General features: G+C 37.7%; 3 protein-coding genes across 4 annotated transcripts; all 3 read right to left on the reverse strand.

Moving 5' to 3' along the window:
- Positions 1–27: 27 nt before the first annotated feature.
- LOC139953610 (uncharacterized) lies at positions 28–2,722 on the reverse strand. The gene is made up of 2 exons (XM_071953086.1): positions 2,656–2,722; positions 28–1,702 (listed from the first exon to the last, which is right to left on the reverse strand). Exon 2 carries the CDS (start codon positions 1,563–1,565, stop codon positions 255–257), a length of 1,311 nt encoding a protein of 436 aa, XP_071809187.1. The 5' UTR covers positions 1,566–1,702; positions 2,656–2,722; the 3' UTR covers positions 28–254.
- A 1,420-nt stretch (positions 2,723–4,142) lies between these two features.
- LOC139953609 (uncharacterized) lies at positions 4,143–10,454 on the reverse strand. Of its 2 annotated transcripts, none has more exons than XM_071953084.1 (2): positions 10,345–10,454; positions 4,143–7,902 (listed from the first exon to the last, which is right to left on the reverse strand). In XM_071953084.1, the coding sequence occupies exon 2, from the start codon at positions 7,749–7,751 to the stop codon at positions 6,288–6,290; it is 1,464 nt and encodes a 487-aa protein (XP_071809185.1). In that variant the 5' UTR covers positions 7,752–7,902; positions 10,345–10,454; the 3' UTR covers positions 4,143–6,287. The 2 variants fall into 2 exon arrangements, with proteins under 2 accessions (XP_071809185.1, XP_071809186.1); XM_071953085.1 differs by lacking the exon at positions 10,345–10,454 and adding an exon at positions 8,789–9,157.
- Positions 10,455–11,181: 727 nt separating this feature from the next.
- LOC139953611 (uncharacterized) lies at positions 11,182–16,197 on the reverse strand. The gene is made up of 2 exons (XM_071953087.1): positions 15,752–16,197; positions 11,182–15,159 (listed from the first exon to the last, which is right to left on the reverse strand). Exon 2 carries the CDS (start codon positions 15,006–15,008, stop codon positions 13,713–13,715), a length of 1,296 nt encoding a protein of 431 aa, XP_071809188.1. The 5' UTR covers positions 15,009–15,159; positions 15,752–16,197; the 3' UTR covers positions 11,182–13,712.
- Between the last annotated feature and the right edge of the window lie 2,375 nt (positions 16,198–18,572).

Below are 18,572 nucleotides of genomic sequence, written 5' to 3' on the forward strand. Positions count from 1 at the left end.
AAAAGTTTGGTTAGAACAAGACACTGGAGGTTAAACACGGGGGACCAGTCCACTATAAGTCAAACCAGGACAATAAGGGCAATAACCTTCATGGAGGCAATCACCTTCAATCACTGCGCTCTAACACAAAACTGGATTCGTTTAAGAACTGCCTGAAAACCCACATACATGTATACAACAACAGGTTGCTCTGTAGTTTGTACATGCAAATGTTACTTGTTTGCTTTCTGCATTTGAAGACCACAAACAACATTCTATCCAGTGTGGACACGCTGATGGACATGGAGGGACTTTAAATATGGAAACTCTTTCCCACAAGTACCACAAACAAACGGTTTCTCTCCAGTGTGGACACGCTGATGCTCTTTCAGTGAAGATTTAAATGAGAAGGTTTTTCCGCAGATATCACAAACAAATGGTTTCTCTCCAGTGTGGATACGCTGATGTTTGTTAACAGACGACGTTGACGAAAAGTTTTTACCACAAATATCACAAGCAAACGGTTTCTCTCCAGTGTGGGTAAGCTCATGATTTGTCAGGTGTGCTTTCCTCGAGAAAGCTTTTCCACAATAGTCACAAACAAATGGTTTTTCTCCAGTGTGAATATGCTGATGTTTGGTCAGATAGGATTTTATGGAGAAGGTTTGTCCACAAAGATCACAAACAAATGGTTTCTCATCAGAATGGATACTTCGTTGGTGAGCGGAAAGAGCTGATGTCTGCGCAAAAGCTTTTCCACAAAAGCTACAGACAAATGGTTTCTCTCCAGAGTGGGTACGCCGATGAAGGATAACATACCCTTTATTCGAAAAAGTTTGGCCACAAGTCTCACAAGCAAATGGTTTCTCTCCAGTGTGGATACGCCGATGGTCTGTCAGGTGCGTTTTCTTTGTGAAAGTTTTTTCACATAAGTCACAAGCGAATGGTTTCTCTCCAGTGTGGACACGCTGATGGTTTATCAGGGTGGATTTGAGAGAGAAGGATTTTCCACACAGGTGGCAAACAAATGGTTTCTCTCCAGTGTGGATGCGCTGATGGTTGGTTAGGGACTTTAAATATGGAAACTCTTTTCCACAAGTGCCACAAACAAATGATTTCTCTCCAGTGTGGACACGCTGATGTCTAGTCAGGGCTGATTTCTTTATGAAACCTTTTCCACAAAGATCGCACACAAATGGATTCGCTCCAGAGTGGACAACAACCTGATGGCGCGTCAGGTTATACTTTTCAGAGAAGGTTTGTCCACATAGATCACAAACAAGTGATTTCTTTGCAGTGTGGACACGGTGATGCTGATGACGGTTCAGGTTCTCCTTACGTGAAAACGCTTTTCCACAAAAATCACAAACAAATGATCTCTCTCCAGAGTGGACGAGCTGATGGGAAGTCAGGTGTGCTTTTCGTATGAAAGATTTTCCACAAATGTCACAAATGAATGAATTCTCTCTAGTGTGGATTCTCTGGTGGTTGACCATGCTGCTTTTAAGTGAAAAATCTTGACCACAAACGTCACAAACAAATGGTTTCTCTTTGGTGTGGGCATGTTGACTGCGTGTCAGTGGCATTCTATGGCAGTATTCTCCACATATATTGCTGGACTATAAATGTAATTCCTCCTTGACCAATTCCCACAAATGGAGTCAAAACAAACAAAGTCTCTTCACAGTAGACTGTGATGCACGGATTATGTGTTTTCTTAGCACTGAAAAAAAAATCAGCAAATTAATGATTTGGACTATGATCCAAAGATATTTTTAGGGCCTACATGTTTGTTATCTATGATAACTTTGTACAAAAACACTTCTTTAAAGGCAGTGGACACTATTGGTAATCGTCAAAGACTAAACTTCACAGTTGGTTTATCTCAACATATATGCATAAAATAACAAACCTGTGAAAATTTGAGCTCAATCGGTCATCGAACTTGCGAGATAATAACGAAAGAAAAAAACACCCTTGTCACACAAAGTTGTGTGCGTTTAGATGGTTGATTTTGAGACCTCAAGTTCTAAATCTGAGGTCTCTAAATCAAATCCGTTGAAAATTACTTCTTTCTCGAAAACTATGGCACTTCAGAGGGAGCCGTTTTGCACACCGAGAAAGGTTTTATGCTAATAATTATTTTGAGTAATTACCAATATGTGTCCACTGCCTTTAAGTAATGGACAGCTTTGGTAATAACGTAAACAATTAGTCACCATAAAAACTTACAGTATGGGTGCGTTCGTTTAGCTTCCCTGGGTCGACCCCGTTGTGTGGCAGGTTTTTTTTCCAGGACGAACGTGGGTAATTATCTACACACGTTTGTCCTGGAAAAAGAAAACGCCACACACCGGGGTCGACCCGGGGTAGCCCCACTTCTGTGGCCAAGGATTCAGCTATCCTTGACCACACAAGTGGGGCTAGACCCGGGGCCGGGGAAGCTAATCGAACGCACCCACTGTATTGTTATTGTAGTTACATCCCACATAATGGTGCATGCGTATGTGCACCTGGCGTGGTACGTGCGTTATTATTTTCTAAATCTAATCTCAACAAAAACTAAAAAAGCATGCACGCTTATTACAAAAACCGTGGACGCTAACTTAAGCAAGTTAGAAATACACACAATAACTGTTTAGTAAATTTATAAATTAGTGAAATTAAGTTACGTACCAATTTAGAACAGACGATTGCTGTATGAACGATCAGATCCAGATTTTGTTGTACTGTTTAAAAATGCCCCCGCGATCGAGCGAGCGAGAAGTTTCACATGGCGCCCTCTATAGTCATAAGCCACCGTGGTGACGAGAGGGATGGGCGGGGCTGCGTGAGTGGAGACAACACCCCCTCCCTCTGCTGTGTTCGTTAGTTTGTTTGTTTGTTTATTTGTTTGTTTGTTTGTTTGTTTGTTTGTCTGTTTGCTTGTTTGTTTTATTTTTGTTCAGTGCAAAAATGAGTGATTTCTCCAGCTGCAGCCTCGGCAACTAAATCGGAAACGTGTTCCGTCCGTCATCTTGAACTGGGCCCAATTTCATAGACCTGCTAAGCACAAACATTTGCTTATCAAGAAATTTCCTCCTTGATAAAAGAAAAACAGGATTGATTTCCATTTTTTGCATATAATTGTATATTTTGCAAAATCACAAGGAAATTTGATTGGTAATCCTGTTTTTATCAAGGGAGAAATTTCATGCTCAGCAATTTAAGCAATGTTTTGTGCTTAGCACTAAGCAGCCCTATAAAATTGGGCCCTGATGCCCCAGGTATCAGGTGGTTTCCTTTAGTAATAATTAAATAATTAAATCAATATATAAAATAAAGAAATAAAAAATATCAATGAATAAAAAATAATAAAAAAAATTAAAAAATTAAGGTCACTTTAGTTTAACCAGAGGATGTCCATCAATGGTGTAGTTTTTCAGTAAAAGGGTTAAAACAACCAAATCAAAACAAATTGAAGGTTCTTTATTTGTATTCCAAAATTATTTTTTATTCCCATTTGGCCCTGCGAACAAGCTAACATGTTAAAAGTAAACATAAAATCACATGATACAATTACGATATAAAAATTACGTAAAACATTAAAGAATGTTACGGAAAATTAAAAGCAATAAAATTACTAACAAAAAATAAGAGTAAAAAAAAATAATACAAGAGTAAATTTTTACTGTCACAGAAGATGATAAAATGATAATGTACAATAATACAAGGCTGGAAAAACTGCTAAGAAGTACAAAAAAGCGACTCACAATATGTACAGAGTATAAATTAAAGGAACACGTTGCCTTGGAGCGGTCGAGTTGGTCTTTGAAAAGCGTTTGTAACCGTTTTTTATAAAATACATATAGGTAGAAAGATGTTGTAAAAGTATAATACAATGATCCACACAAACATGCCTCGAAATTGCGTGGTTTTCCTTTTACCTCGTCGACTAACACGTCGGCCATTTATGGGGGTCAAAATTTTGACCCCCATAAATGGCCGACCATGTTAGTTCGCACAGTAGAAGGAAAACCACGCAATTTCGAGGCAAACTTGTGTTGATCATTGTATTCTACTTTTAAAACATCTTTCCAACCATATGCATTTTATAAAAAACGGTTACAAACGCTTTTGTTTTGACCAACTCGTCCGATCCAAGGCAACGTGTTCCTTTAAGCGATTAAGAAATCAAAAAGCTCGGTTTTAAAAACAGAGAGGGACTCAATTTTCCTCAGACTAATTGGCAGATCGTTCCACATTTTGGCCCCAGAAAAGGCAAAGCTTGAGCACAAGCTTTCTGTCTTTGCCATGGGAACTCTCAGAGTAAGGTTGTCATTTTGTCGAGTGGAACGGCTGTTCGTGCAATGGTTGAATAGTTTTGCCATGTACTCTTGGCATAGATGATGAATGCATTTATACACGAGCATATTTTTTCATACAAATTCTCTCGGCAAAAGCTAACCAGTTCAGTTCATTAAACATATCAGTCGAGGAAGTTCGGTAGGGGCAACCAAGGATTAATCTGGCGGCTCTTTTCAATAGTCAGTTCAACAGGTCACTCTATGCGTTGTATCGGCCTCCCCAAACCGTACAACAACAGACTCGGTAACAAAAAGTTGTAACCCACGTATGCATATGCAATCGTGTCTGGGGTGAAAAAACCTTTCGGTGGACATAAAATGACTGTACATCATACCGAATATCAGTAACAAGCAATATGCAACAAATGGAAATTTGGTTGGTAATCCTGTTTTTATCTAAGAAGAAATTTCATGCTAAGCAAATTTTTGTGCTTAGCAGCTCTTTGAAATTGGGCCCAGATCTACTTGTTCTATTCTAAACAAACATAGTCAATTAATAAACTGGACACTATTGCAGTATTGGTAATTACTCAAAATAATTGTTAGCATCAAAACCTTCTTGGTAACGAGCAATGGAGAGCTGTTTATAGTAATGGTTTAAAACATTGTTATACGGCTGCCTCTGAAGTAACATAATTTTTGAGAAAGAAGTAATTTTCACTTAAATATTTGAATTGAATTTGAGAACTCAGTCTCGAATTCAAGCATTTGAAAGCACACTTGCTTGTGTGACAATGGTGTATTTCCTACCATTGGTCTCTCGCAACTTCGATGACCAATTGAGTCTAAATTTTCATCAGTTTTGTTCGTTATTGTATGCAAATGTTGAGATATAACAAAGGTGTCCAGTGCCTTTAAAAAAAAAATTGAACACTTAACCATTGAAAATTATATTCCCTGTAACAACTGATCTATTCTAAACAGGCACAATTGGTAAATGGTAGTTACTCAAAATAATTATTAGCATCAAAACCTACCTGGTAACGAGTAATGGGGAGATGTTGATAGTATGACACATTGTGAGAAACGGCTCCTGCTGAAGCAACATAGTTTTTGAAATAGAAGTAATTCTCATCAAAATATTTGAATTAAATTTGAGACCTCAGCTGAGGTCTAGAACTCCAGCATTTGAAAGCACACTTGTGCAACAATGGTGTTTTTTCCTTCCATTATTCTCTTGCTACTTCGACGACCAATTGAGTCTAAATTTACCCCTTTTTTGTTATTTTATGCATACATGTACATGTACATGTATACAGGTATGTTGAGATACATCAAGTGAAAATACAATACCGAAGGTGTCCAGTGGCTTCAAAATAAAAATTATGAACACATAATTATTAAGAATTATATTCACTGGGACACCTAATGTTCTTGTTCTATATATTCTAAACATACATAGTCAATTAAAATAAAATTTATGGTTACAAAACTAATGAGAAGTCTATTCCCTGTGACACCAGTTCTACTTTTTCATAATTCTTAAAATACTTAGGCAATTAAAATAAAAACAATTGGTTACAAGATTATTAGAATTTTATTCCCTAGAACAACGGATGTACTTGTTCTGTTCTAAACCAGTCATCTAAGGGAAGCTTTCTACTATCATTATCTTCAAACTGTGTGAGTTTAATGTATATCTTTCCTACAAAAAGTACCCAGACCCTTGTTCAGTCACAAGTTGACTGACCCCATACTGGATATCATTGATTGGGTCTGCAATCTAAGCTTAAAGGGTTACGTTGCCTTGGATTGGGCGAGTTGGCGCTTGAAGGCGCTTGAAACCGTTTATTATGAAAACATGCCTCAAAGTTGCATGGTGTTCCTTAATACAACACGTGAACTAACACATTCAGCCGTTTTGTAGTTAAAAAAGTAACAGGAAAACCACGCCATTTCCATGCATACTTCATCCGTGTTCCCAAGTTTCGTTGAGCATACTGCTTAGTTAGAACGGATCATTTAATTATTTTCCTGCGGTCGATGCTCACGCTGCTGATGGCCGGTCAGAGAACGTTTGTGTGAAAAAGCTTTTCCACAAATGAGACAGAGATATGGTTTTTCCCCAGTGTGGACCCGCTGATGACTAGTTAAATTAGTTTTCTGAAAGAAAGATTTTCCGCAAATATCACAAACAAATGGTGTCTCTCCAGTGTGTATTAGGTTATGGGCTTGCAAGTGAGATTTTCGTGAAAATGCTTTTCCGCAAATGTCACAAACAAATGGTTTCACTCCAGTGTGGATTCTCAGGTGGCCATATAGGGAATTTTGAATCGAAAATGCTTTTCCACAAATGTGACAAACAAATGGTTTCTCTCCAGTGTGGACTCTCTGGTGGCCATATAGGGAATTTTGAATCGAAAATGCTTTTCCACAAATGTGGCAAACAAATGGTTTCTCTCCAAAGTGGATTCTCTGGTGTCCAGCAAAGTTGATTTGATTTGAAAGTTGAGTTGATTGTCCACAAACTCCATGTTTCTCTCCAGTGTGAACTCTTAAGTGAGTCCTTAAATTGCTTTTTTGAGCAAATGCTTTTTCACAAATGTCACAAACAAATGGTTTCTCTCCAGTGTGGACACGCAGATGCAAACCCAATTGTTGTTTTGAAGGAAATGCTCTTCCACAAATCTCACAAAGAAATGGTTTCTCTCCAGTGTGGACCAGCTGATGGCGTGCCAGTGACGATTTATGAGAGAAAGCTTCTCCACAAACATCACAAACAAACGGTCTCTCTCCAGTGTGGACACGCTGATGATCTATCAGTGAACGCCTAGATGAATACGATCTTCCGCACAATTCACAAACACATTGTCTTTCCCCGGTGTGGAAACGCTTATGGATAGTCAGATTAAATTTTTGTGAAAAAGCTTTTCCACTAATATCACAAACGAATGGTTTCTCTCCAGTGTGGACACGCTGATGATCTATCAGTGAACGCCTATATGAATACGATCTTCCGCACAATTCACAAACACATGGCCTTTCCCCGGTGTGGACACGCTGATGGACAGTCAGGTTAGACTTTTGTGAAAAAGCTTTTCCACAAATATCACAAACGAATGGTTTCTCTCCAGTGTGGGTACGCTTATGAACAGTCAGGTTAATTTTTTGTTTGTAGGCATGTCCACAAATTTCACAAACAAATGGTCTTTCTCCGGTGTGGGTACGCGTATGAACAGTCAGGTTACTTTTGTGTGTGTAGGCATTTCCACAAATGTCACAAACAAGCGGTTTCTCGCCAGGTTGGGTACGCTGATGGTCAGTCTGGGGAAGTGTCCGTGAGCAGGATTTTCCAAAAGTTTCACAAACAATTGATTTTTCTCCAGTGTGGACTCTTTGGTGCTTTCTTAGTTTGTGTTTTTGAGAGAACGACTTGCTACACACATCACATACAAATTCAAATGTCTTCTTCCGCTCACAATTCATGTTCAAAAGTTATTTTAAAACATCATTGCCAACATCACAAATAAACAGTTTCCCCTCCTCCGTGCGAGTTCGATTTATGATTTAATTTACATCAGCGTCTTTAAGTTCACAGTGGTTGATGACTTTAAAGTCGCAGTGTTACATCACTCATCTGCAGAGAAGGCAGAAACAAAACGTGAATTTTTCTACTAATAATTTAATATTATTATTTTTATTATTATTATTATTACTCAAATGACTTTAGTATAGGCTTTTGAAATCAATCAATCAATCAGTCAAAGGTCAGATGCTGGAGAACTACTTCTAGCTTAGAAACTATAAGCTCACCCTTTCTAGAAGTATTGCAGAACAGTTAAAAATACCACTTGATCATCTGAGTTTTTCCATAAAAAAGAAAAGGATGAGGGCATGTTTTTGTTTTTTCTTTTTTCTTTCAAAGGTGGCCGCCAAGCATTTATATTCAAACTTGACACCAATTATTCCGTAAAATCACCACTTACTTTATGTAGTTTGTAAAAGATTAGTAAGTTGAATGAAAAATGAACGTAAAATTTGTTTTTTTGAAAACAAAATGTAAATTAAAAAAATAATTAAACAAAGGATGCGGCCTCAAAATAGGATGGGGACGATTAACTTTTGGCCTTATTAAAGCATTTTCAACATAAAAGCTCTCTCCAATGGTTTTTGTTTCGTTTAAAGGATTTGAGTACTTTTTCAAAATGTCCATAGATTTACATCTTACAGGGTTTGAAGATAATGATAGTGGAAAGCTTCCGTTCAAATCTTACTTACAGAGGTACTGTAGTTTTTGAGAAATGAGTAAAACGATGAGACGAAAATTATTTTCATGACATTATTTTACTCATTTCCCAAAAACTACAGCACCTCAGCACGTAGTATTTTCAGGGAAGCTTTCTACTATCATAATCTTCAAACTGTAAGCTGAATGTAAATCTGTGGACATTGTGTTTTTTGTCCTACAGAAGTTACATAGACCCTTTAAATTAGTTGACGGAAATTAACATTTTTTCACATACCTGCCATGTATCTTGCCTTTATAACCAAAATAAATGTTCTCCCGCAGATTTCGTTGGTACACCACCCATTCCAAAGATCACACACGACCAATGACTCGACTACAATGTACATGTATATGCCTATGCACATATATCACAATCCCCTGTTGGGCTTCCCACAACACACTGCATGTTAAAGGCAGTGGGCACTATTGGTAATTGTCAAAGACTAGCCTTCACAGTCGGTGCTCAACAAATGCATAAAATAACCTGTGAAAATTTGAGCTCAATCGGTCATCGAAGTTGCGAGATATAATAATAAAAGACAAAAACACCAGATTAAGTTCTTAATCTGAGGCCTCGAAATCAAATTCGTGGAAAATTACTTCTTTCTCGTTTCGCACAATGTATTATACCACAAACCTCTCCCCATTATTACTCGTCACCGAGGAAGGTTTTATGCTAATAATTATTTTGAGTAATTACCAATAGTGTCTCCACATACATTATATTGCTGGACTATAAATGTTATTCCTCCTTGAACAATTCCCACAAATGGAGTCAAAACAAACAAAGTCTCTTCACAGTAGACTGTGATGCACGGATTATGTGTTTTCTTAGCACTGAAAAAAAAAACAGCAAATTAATGATTTGGACTATGATCCAAAGATATTTTTAGGGCCTACATGTTTGTTTTCTATGATAACTTTGTACAAAAACACTTCTTTAAAGGCAGTGGACACTATTGGTAATCGTCAAAGACTAAACTTCACAGTTGGTTTATCTCAACATATATGCATAAAATAACAAACCTGTGAAAATTTGAGCTCAATCGGTCATCGAACTTGCGAGATAATAACGAAAGAAAAAAAAACACCCTTGTCACACAAAGTTGTGTGCGTTTAGATGGTTGATTTTGAGACCTCAAGTTCTAAATCTGAGGTCTCTAAATCAAATCCGTTGAAAATTACTTCTTTCTCGAAAACTATGGCACTTCAGAGGGAGCCGTTTTGCACACCGAGAAAGGTTTTATGCTAATAATTATTTTGAGTAATTACCAATAGTGTCCACTGCCTTTAAGAAATGGACAGCTTTGGTAATAACGTAAACAATTAGTCGCCATAAAAACTTACAGTATGGGTGCGTTCGTTTAGCTTCCCTGGGTCGACCCCGTTTTGTGGCAGGTTTTTTTTCCAGGACGAACGTGGGTAATTATCTACACACGTTTGTCCTGGAAAAAGAAAACGCCACACACCGGGGTCGACCCGGGGTAGCCCCACTTCTGTGGCTAAGGATTCAGCTATCCTTGACCACACAAGTGGGGCTAGACCCGGGGACGGGGAAGCTAATCGAACGCACCCACTGTATTGTTATTGTAGTTACATCCCACATAATGGTGCATGCGTATGTGCACCTGGCGTGGTACGTGCGTTATTATTTTCTAAATCTAATCTCAACAAAAACTAAAAAAGCATGCACGCTTATTACAAAAACCGTGGACGCTAACTTAAGCAAGTTAGAAATACACACAATAACTGTTTAGTAAATTTATAAATTAGTGAAATTAAGTTACGTACCAATTTAGAACAGACGATTGCTGTATGAACGATCAGATCCAGATTTTGTTGTACTGTTTAAAAATGCCCCCGCGATCGAGCGAGCGAGAAGTTTCACATGGCGCCCTCTATAGTCATAAGCCACCGTGGTGACGAGAGGGATGGGCGGGGCTGCGTGAGTGGAGCCAACACCCCCTCCCTCTGCTGTGTTCGTTAGTTTGTTAGTTTGTTTGTTTGTTTATTTGTTTGTTTGTTTGTTTGTTTGTTTGTTTGTCTGTTTGCTTGTTTTATTTTTGTTCAGTGCAAAAATGAGTGATTTCTCCAGCTGCAGCCTCGGCAACTAAATCGGAAACGTGTTCCGTCCGTCATCTTGAACTGGGCCCAACAATTTCATAGACCTGTTAAGCACAAACATTTGCTTTGCAAGAAAATCTTCCTTGATAAAAGAAAAACAGGATTGCCAACCAAGTTCCATTTTTTGCATATTATTGTATATTCCTTTGCAAAATCACATGGAAATTTGGTTGGTAATCCTGTTTTTATCAAGGGTGAAATTTTATGCTAAGCAATTTAAGCAATGTTTTGTGCTTAGCACTAAGCAGCCCTATAAAATTGGGCCCTGATGCCCCAGGTATCAGGTGGTTGTCTTAAGTAATAATTAAATAATTAAATCAATGTATAAATTAAAGAAATAAAAAATGTCAATCAATTAAAAAAAAATAAAAAATTAAGGTCACTTTAGAGTAACCAGAGGATGTCAATCAATGCTGTAGTTTTCCAGTAAAAGGGTTAAAACAACCAAATCAAAACAAATTAAAGGTTCTTTATTTGTATTCCAAAATTATTTTTTATTCCCATGTTCTGAAAAGGCACTGTTGTGATATAACTTACGAAGAACTTGTACAAGTCGACACTCTTGTTTATTCATAATTATGCTAGTAAGTCACACATTGAGTTTTCTACAGTTACCTCAATAAACCATTGTGTTTCAACTTATAACAACAAGTCTCCAACCTTGTAACTGTATAGTATTACAACATGGTTACGGAAGTGTACTGCCGTAGTCAGATTCCTTTATTTACCCAGGGTGAGCCAAATCAGTAAAAAACTGGTTTCCATTTGGGCCCTGCGAACAAACTAACATGTTAAAAGTAAACATAAAATCACAAGATAAAATTACGATATAAAAATTACGTAAAATATTTAAGAATGTTACGGAAAATTAAAAGCAATATTAACAAAAAGACTTTAAAAAAAAATAATACAAGAGTAAATTTTATAAACTGTCACAGAAGATGATAAAATGATAATGTACAATAATACAAGGCTGGAAAAACTGCTAAGAAGTACAAAAAAGCGACTCACAATATGTACAGAGTATAAATTAAGCGATTAAGAAATCAAAAAGCTCGGTTTTAAAAACAGAGAGGGACTCAATTTTCCTCAGACTAATTGGCAGATCGTTCCACATTTTGGCCCCAGAAAAGGCAAAGCTTGAGCACAAGCTTTCTGTCTTTGCCATGGGAACTCTCAGAGTAAGGTTGTCATTTTGTCGAGTGGAACGGCTGTTCGTGAAATGGCTGAATAGTTTTGCCATGTACTCTTGGCATAGATGATGAATGCATTTCTATGCGTTGTATCGGCTCCCCAAACCGTACAATAGACTCGGTAACAAAAAGTTTTAACCAACGTATGCATATGCGATCGTCTCTGGGGGGAAAAAACCTTTCGGTGGACATAAAATGACTGTACATCATACCGAATATCAGTAACAAGCAATATGCAACAAATGGAAATTTGGTTGGTAATCCTGTTTTTATCTAAGAAGAAATTTCATGCTAAGCAAATTTTTGTGCTTAGCAGCTCTATGAAATTGGGCCCAGATCTACTTGTTCTATTCTAAACAAACATAGTCAATTAATAAACTGGACACTATTGCAGTATTGGTAATTACTCAAAATAATTGTTAGCATCAAAACCTTCTTGGTAACGAGCAATGGAGAGCTGTTTATAGTAATGGTTTAAAACTTTGTGATACGGCTGCCTCTGAAGTAACATAATTTTTGAGAAAGAAGTAATTTTCACTAAAATATTTGAATTGAATTTGAGAACTCAGTCTCGAATTCAAGCATTTGAAAGCACACTTGCTTGTGTGACAATGGTGTATTTCCTACCATTGGTCTCTCGCAACTTCGATGACCAATTGAGTCTAAATTTTCATCAGTTTTGTTCGTTATTGTATGCAAATGTTGAGATATAACAAAGGTGTCCAGTGCCTTTAAAAAAAAAATTGAACACTTAACTATTGAAAATTATATTCCCTGTAACAACTGATCTATTCTAAACAGGCACAATTGGTAAATGGTAGTTACTCAAAATAATTATTAGCATCAAAACCTACCTGGTAACGAGTAATGGGGAGATGTTGATAGTATGACACATTGTGAGAAACGGCTCCTGCTGAAGCAACATAGTTTTTGAAATAGAAGTAATTCTCACTAAAATATTTGAATTAAATTTGAGACCTCAGCTGAGGTCTAGAACTCAAGCATTTGAAAGCACACTTGTGCAACAATGGTGTTTTTTCCTTCCATTATTCTCTTGCTACTTCGACGACCAATTGAGTCTAAATTTACCCCTTTTTTTGTTATTTTATGCATACATGTACATGTACATGTATACAGGTATGTTGAGATACATCAAGTGAAAATACAATACCGAAGGTGTCCAGTGGCTTCAAAATAAAAATTATGAACACATAATTATTAAGAATTATATTCACTGGGACACCTAATGTTCTTGTTCTATATATTCTAAACATACATAGTCAATTAAAATAAAATTTATGGTTACAAAACTAATGAGAAGTCTATTCCCTGTGACACCAGTTCTACTTTTTCATAATTCTAAAAATAGTTAGGCAATTAAAATAAAAACAATTGGTTACAAGATTATTAGAATTTTATTCCCTAGAACAACGGATGTACTTGTTCTGTTCTGTTCTAAACCAGTCATCTAAGGGAAGCTTTCTACTATCATTATCTTCAAACTGTGTGGGTTTAATGTATATCTTTCCTACAAAAAGTACCCAGACCCTTGTTCAGTCACAAGTTGACTGACCCCATACTGGATATCATTGATTGGGTCTGCAATCTAAGCTTAAAGGGTTACGTTGCCTTGGATTGGGCGAGTTGGCGCTTGAAGGCGCTTGAAACCGTTTATGAAAACATGCCTCAAAGTTGCATGGTGTTCCTTAATACAACACGTGAACTAACACATTCAGCCGTTTTGTAGTTAAAAAAGTAACAGGAAAACCACGCCATTTCCTTGCATACTTCATCCGTGTTCCCAAGTTTCGTTGAGCATACTGCTTAGTTAGAACGGATCATTTAATTATTTTCCTGCGGTCGATGCTCACGCTGCTGATGGCCGGTCAGAGAACGTTTGTGAGAAAAAGCTTTTCCACAAATGAGACAGAGATATGGTTTTTCCCCAGTGTGGACCCGCTGATGACTAGTTAAATTAGTTTTCTGAAAGAAAGATTTTCCGCAAATATCACAAACAAATGGTGTCTCTCCAGTGTGTATTAGGTTATGGGCTTGCAAGTGAGATTTTCGTGAAAATGCTTTTCCGCAAATGTCACAAACAAATGGTCTCACTCCAGTGTGGATTCTCAGGTGGCCATATAGGGAATTTTGAATCGAAAATGCTTTTCCACAAATGTGGCAAACAAATGGTTTCTCTCCAGTGTGGACTCTCTGGTGGCCATATAGGGAATTTTGAATCGAAAATGCTTTTCCACAAATGTGGCAAACAAATGGTTTCTCTCCAAAGTGGATTCTCTGGTGTCCAGCAAAGTTGATTTGATTTGAAAGTTGAGTTGATTGTCCACAAACTCCATGTTTCTCTCCAGTGTGAACTCTTAAGTGAGTCCTTAAATTGCTTTTTTGAGCAAATGCTTTTTCACAAATGTCACAAACAAATGGTTTCTCTCCAGTGTGGACACGCAGATGCAAACCCAATTGTTGTTTTGAAGGAAATGCTCTTCCACAAATCTCACAAAGAAATGGTTTCTCTCCAGTGTGGACCAGCTGATGGCGTGCCAGTGACGATTTATGAGAGAAAGCTTCTCCACAAATATCACAAACAAACGGTTTCTCTCCAGTGTGGACACGCTGATGATCTATCAGTGAACGCCTATACGAATACGATCTTCCGCACAATTCACAAACACATGGTCTTTCCCCGGTGTGGACACGCTTATGGACAGTCAGGTTAAACTTTTGTGAAAAAGCTTTTCCACAAATATCACAAACGAATGGTTTCTCTCCAGTGTGGGTACGCTTATGAACAGTCAGGTTAATTTTTTGTGTGTAGGCATGTCCACAAATTTCACAAACAAATGGTCTTTCTCCGGTGTGGATACGCGTATGAACAGTCAGGTTATTTTTGTGTGTGTAGGCATTTCCACAAATGTCACAAACAAACGGTTTCTCGCCAGGTTGGGTACGCTGATGGCCAGTCTGGGGAAGTGTCCGTGAGCAGGATTTTCCAAAAGTTTCACAAACAATTGATTTTTCTCCAGTGTGGACTCTTTGGTGCTTTCTTAGTTTGTGTTTTTGAGAGAACGACTTGCTACACACATCACATACAAATTCAAATGTCTTCTTCCGCTCACAATTCATGTTCAAAAGTTATTTTAAAACATCATTGCCAACATCACAAATAAACAGTTTCCCCTCCTCCGTGCGAGTTTGATTTATGATTTAATTTACATCAGTGTCTTTAAGTTCACAGTGGTTGATGACTTTAAAGTCGCAGTGTTACATCACTCATCTGCAGAGAAGGCAGAAACAAAACGTGAATTTTTCTACTAATGATTTAATATTATTATTTTTATTATTATTATTATTACTCAAATGACTTTAGTATAGGCTTTTGAAATCAATCAATTAATCAGTCAAAGGTCAGATGCTGGAGAACTACTTCTAGCTTAGAAACTATAAGCTCACCCTTTCTAGAAGTATTGCAGAACAGTTAAAAATACCACTTGATCATCTGAGTTTTTCCATAAAAAAGAAAAGGATGAGGGCATGTTTTTGTTTTTTCTTTTTTCTTTCAAAGGTGGCCGCCAAGCATTTTTATTCGAACTTGCCACCAATTATTCCGTTTAAAATCACCACTTACTTTATGTAGTTTGTAAAAGATTAGTAAGTTGAATGAAAAATGAACGTAAAATTTTTTTTTTTTGAAAACAAAATGTAAAATAAAAAAATAATTAAACAAAGGATGCGGCCTCAAAATAGGATGAGGGAGGGGACGATTAACTTTTGGCCTTATTAAAGCATTTATAACATAAAAGCTCTCTCCAATGGTTTTTGTTTCGTTTAAATTAGTTGACAGAAATTAACTTTTTTTTTTCACATACCTGCCATACCACATCTTGCCTTTATTAATAAATGTTCTCCCGCAGATTTCGTTGGTACACCACCCATTCCAAAGATTACACACAACCAATGACTCGACTACAATGTACAATAGGCCTATACACATATATCACAATCCCCTGTTGGGCTTCCCACAACACACTGCATGTTAAAGGCAGTGGGCACTATTGGTAATTGTCAAAGACTAGCCTTCACAGTTGGTGCTCAACACATGCATAAAATAACTAATCTGTGAAAATTTGAGCTCAATCGGTCATCGAAGTTGCGAGATAATAATGAAAGAAAAAAAACACCATTGTCACACAAAGTTGTGTGCGTTTAGATGGTTGATTTCGAGACCTCAAGTTCTAAATCTGAGGTCTCGAAATCAAATTCGTGGAAAATTACTTCTTTTTCGAAAACTATGGCACTTCAGAGGGAGCCGTTTCTCACAATGTTTTATACCATCAACATCTCCCCATTACTCGTCATCAAGAAAGGTTTTATGCTAATAGTTATTTTGAGTAATTACCAATAGTGTCCACTGCCTTTAACTACCTCCCCATGTGTAAACAAAGTAGACAAAGCCAAGTTTGCTTGGTAAGGCACAATTCTATGCTTTTTACGGATGACTAGTCGTCACAGCTGCAGACATAAACGCACTCACCTGTGACCCAGGGTACAGATCAGTGTATTTTTGATCCCATTTTGCATAATAATAACGGAGCTTATAACGTGAACCAGCAAGGGCAAGGTGGTTTTTTTTTTACGGATGACTAGTCGTCACAGCTGCAGACAAAAACCCACTCACCTGACCCAGATTAGTGTATTTTTGATCCAATTTTTAATAATAATCCACCGTTAGAGTGAACCAAGGGCAAGATGGGTTTTTTTTTACGGATGACGTGTCGTCACATCTGCAGACAAAAACCCACTCACTCGACCCAGGATTGAAAATTAAAATCAGTGGATTGGATCCAAGAGTGAGTAAACAACGGCTAACGTACTTCTAGAAACTATGTTAAAGGAACACGTTGCCTTGGATCGGACGAGTTGGTCTATAAAAAGTGTTTGTAACCGTTTGTTATAAATTGCATATGGTTAGAAAGGTGTTTTAAAAGTAGAATACAATGGTCCACACAAATTTGCCTCGAAAATTGCGTGGTTTTCATTTTACTTTGCGAACTAACACGGTCGGCCATTTATTGGAGTCAAAAGTTTGACTCCCATAAATGGCCCACCGTGTTCGTCGACGAGGTCAAGGCAAAACCGTGCAATTACGAGGCATGTTTGTGTGGATCATTGTATTCTACTTTTAAAACACCTTTCCAACCATAATGCACTTTATAACAAACGGTTACAAACGCTTTTCAAAGACCAACTCGACCGATCCAAGGCAACGTGTTCACAAAGGCTCCCTTGTGGCCATGAACCAAGGGCCAATTCTATGCGTTTTATGGATGACTTGTCGTTGCAGCTAGCTGCAGACAAAAACACACTATATTATATGGAAAAGAAAAGTCTCATTAAACCACCGTGTATACAGAGCCTTGGCCCAGTTTCAGCCATGCATTGTACACTTTCGGTAAACAGCATTGTCCAAGGCCCAAATTTCGTGTATCACAAATTATATATAAAATAACAAACCTGTGAAAATTTAGGCTCAATCAGTCATCGGAGTCGGGAGAAAATAACGGGAAAACCCACCCTTGTTTCCGCACGTTTCGCTGTGTCATGACATGTGTTTACTATAAATCCGTAATTCTCGCTATCGAGAATTGATAATTGATAATTGTTTTAATGTTTTCGAGGTTGGGTAAAAAGTAATTTATTAGTGAATGAGGCTCAGGCTAAAAGGCTATGGGGAAAACCTCACCACCCTCGATGTTGTCCTTTGTGTTTCCATCTTCTTGCTTGTTGTCAAGCCAGTCCCTTCCCTTCACCCCCCCCCCCCCTTTTTGTCCCCCTATTCGTTGTTTACCCCCTGCTTTTTTATGTATGCTTTCTAACCCTTTCATGTATTTCCACTTCACTGCTTATGTTTCACTTAGTTACCTGTTCATGTTTGTTGTGTTGTCATTTAGCCTTCGAGAAAGACTCTGCTAGGGTCGAAACGTCAGGCCATTAACTATTTTTTGCATAAATAAGAAGATAATACATTGTACAAAATGTCATACAAACACACGTAAAATACACACCGCTGCGCGCCTCACTAACAGCGTATTGCAATTATGTTGCACACTGTGTGCATGGCCCAAGTGCGTAGGGCTGCTTAACGGGTAAGCAAATTTGTTTGCTTAAGCGTAAACCTATTTCACTAGCGGTTGCTAGCTTAAGCACGTAAACAAACTGCGCGCGCAACATTTTAGATCGCTTGCTAAGGGGTGCACCCCACCAAATAGTCTCCCATAGCACACAGTGCAAAATGCTAAATATTCAAAAATACACGAAATTACTTTAAAGTCTCACAGCTTTTAACTTGAAATGGAAAATTATTGATTGACTCTTGAACTATTATTCTCTGCTCAATTTTATATGGGGAGTCCCTGGGCCCGTCGAGTTATTCTCCCTCCAAGTAGGTCTAGTTTTCAAAACGTCCGAGAATCAATCTTGAAAAATGTCCCTACACCTCTCAGCAAATAGGACCATTTAGTTCATCAGGGCCTATGATTTTTGAGAAGTTGAAATTCCATTCAAAAGTTCTTAGTGTCCTATTATATGGGTAAAAACCAAAAATTAATATTCTTAGTGTCCCTTACTACTATAATAGTAAGTACACTTTCAATGAGTTCACAGCTAACAAATAGATCCATGGAAGAAATC

Source organism: Asterias amurensis, chromosome 22 (genome assembly GCF_032118995.1).
Source record: "Asterias amurensis chromosome 22, ASM3211899v1".
Classification (NCBI taxonomy): domain Eukaryota; kingdom Metazoa; phylum Echinodermata; class Asteroidea; order Forcipulatida; family Asteriidae; genus Asterias; species Asterias amurensis.

What these genes read in the sequence shown, in the direction of transcription:
- LOC139953610 (XM_071953086.1), bottom strand. Translation starts at nt 1,565, where the DNA reads ATGCCACTGACACGCAGTCAACATGCCCACACCAAAGAGAAACCATTT.
- LOC139953609 (XM_071953084.1), bottom strand. Translation starts at nt 7,751, where the DNA reads ATGAATTGTGAGCGGAAGAAGACATTTGAATTTGTATGTGATGTGTGT.
- LOC139953611 (XM_071953087.1), bottom strand. Translation starts at nt 15,008, where the DNA reads ATGAATTGTGAGCGGAAGAAGACATTTGAATTTGTATGTGATGTGTGT.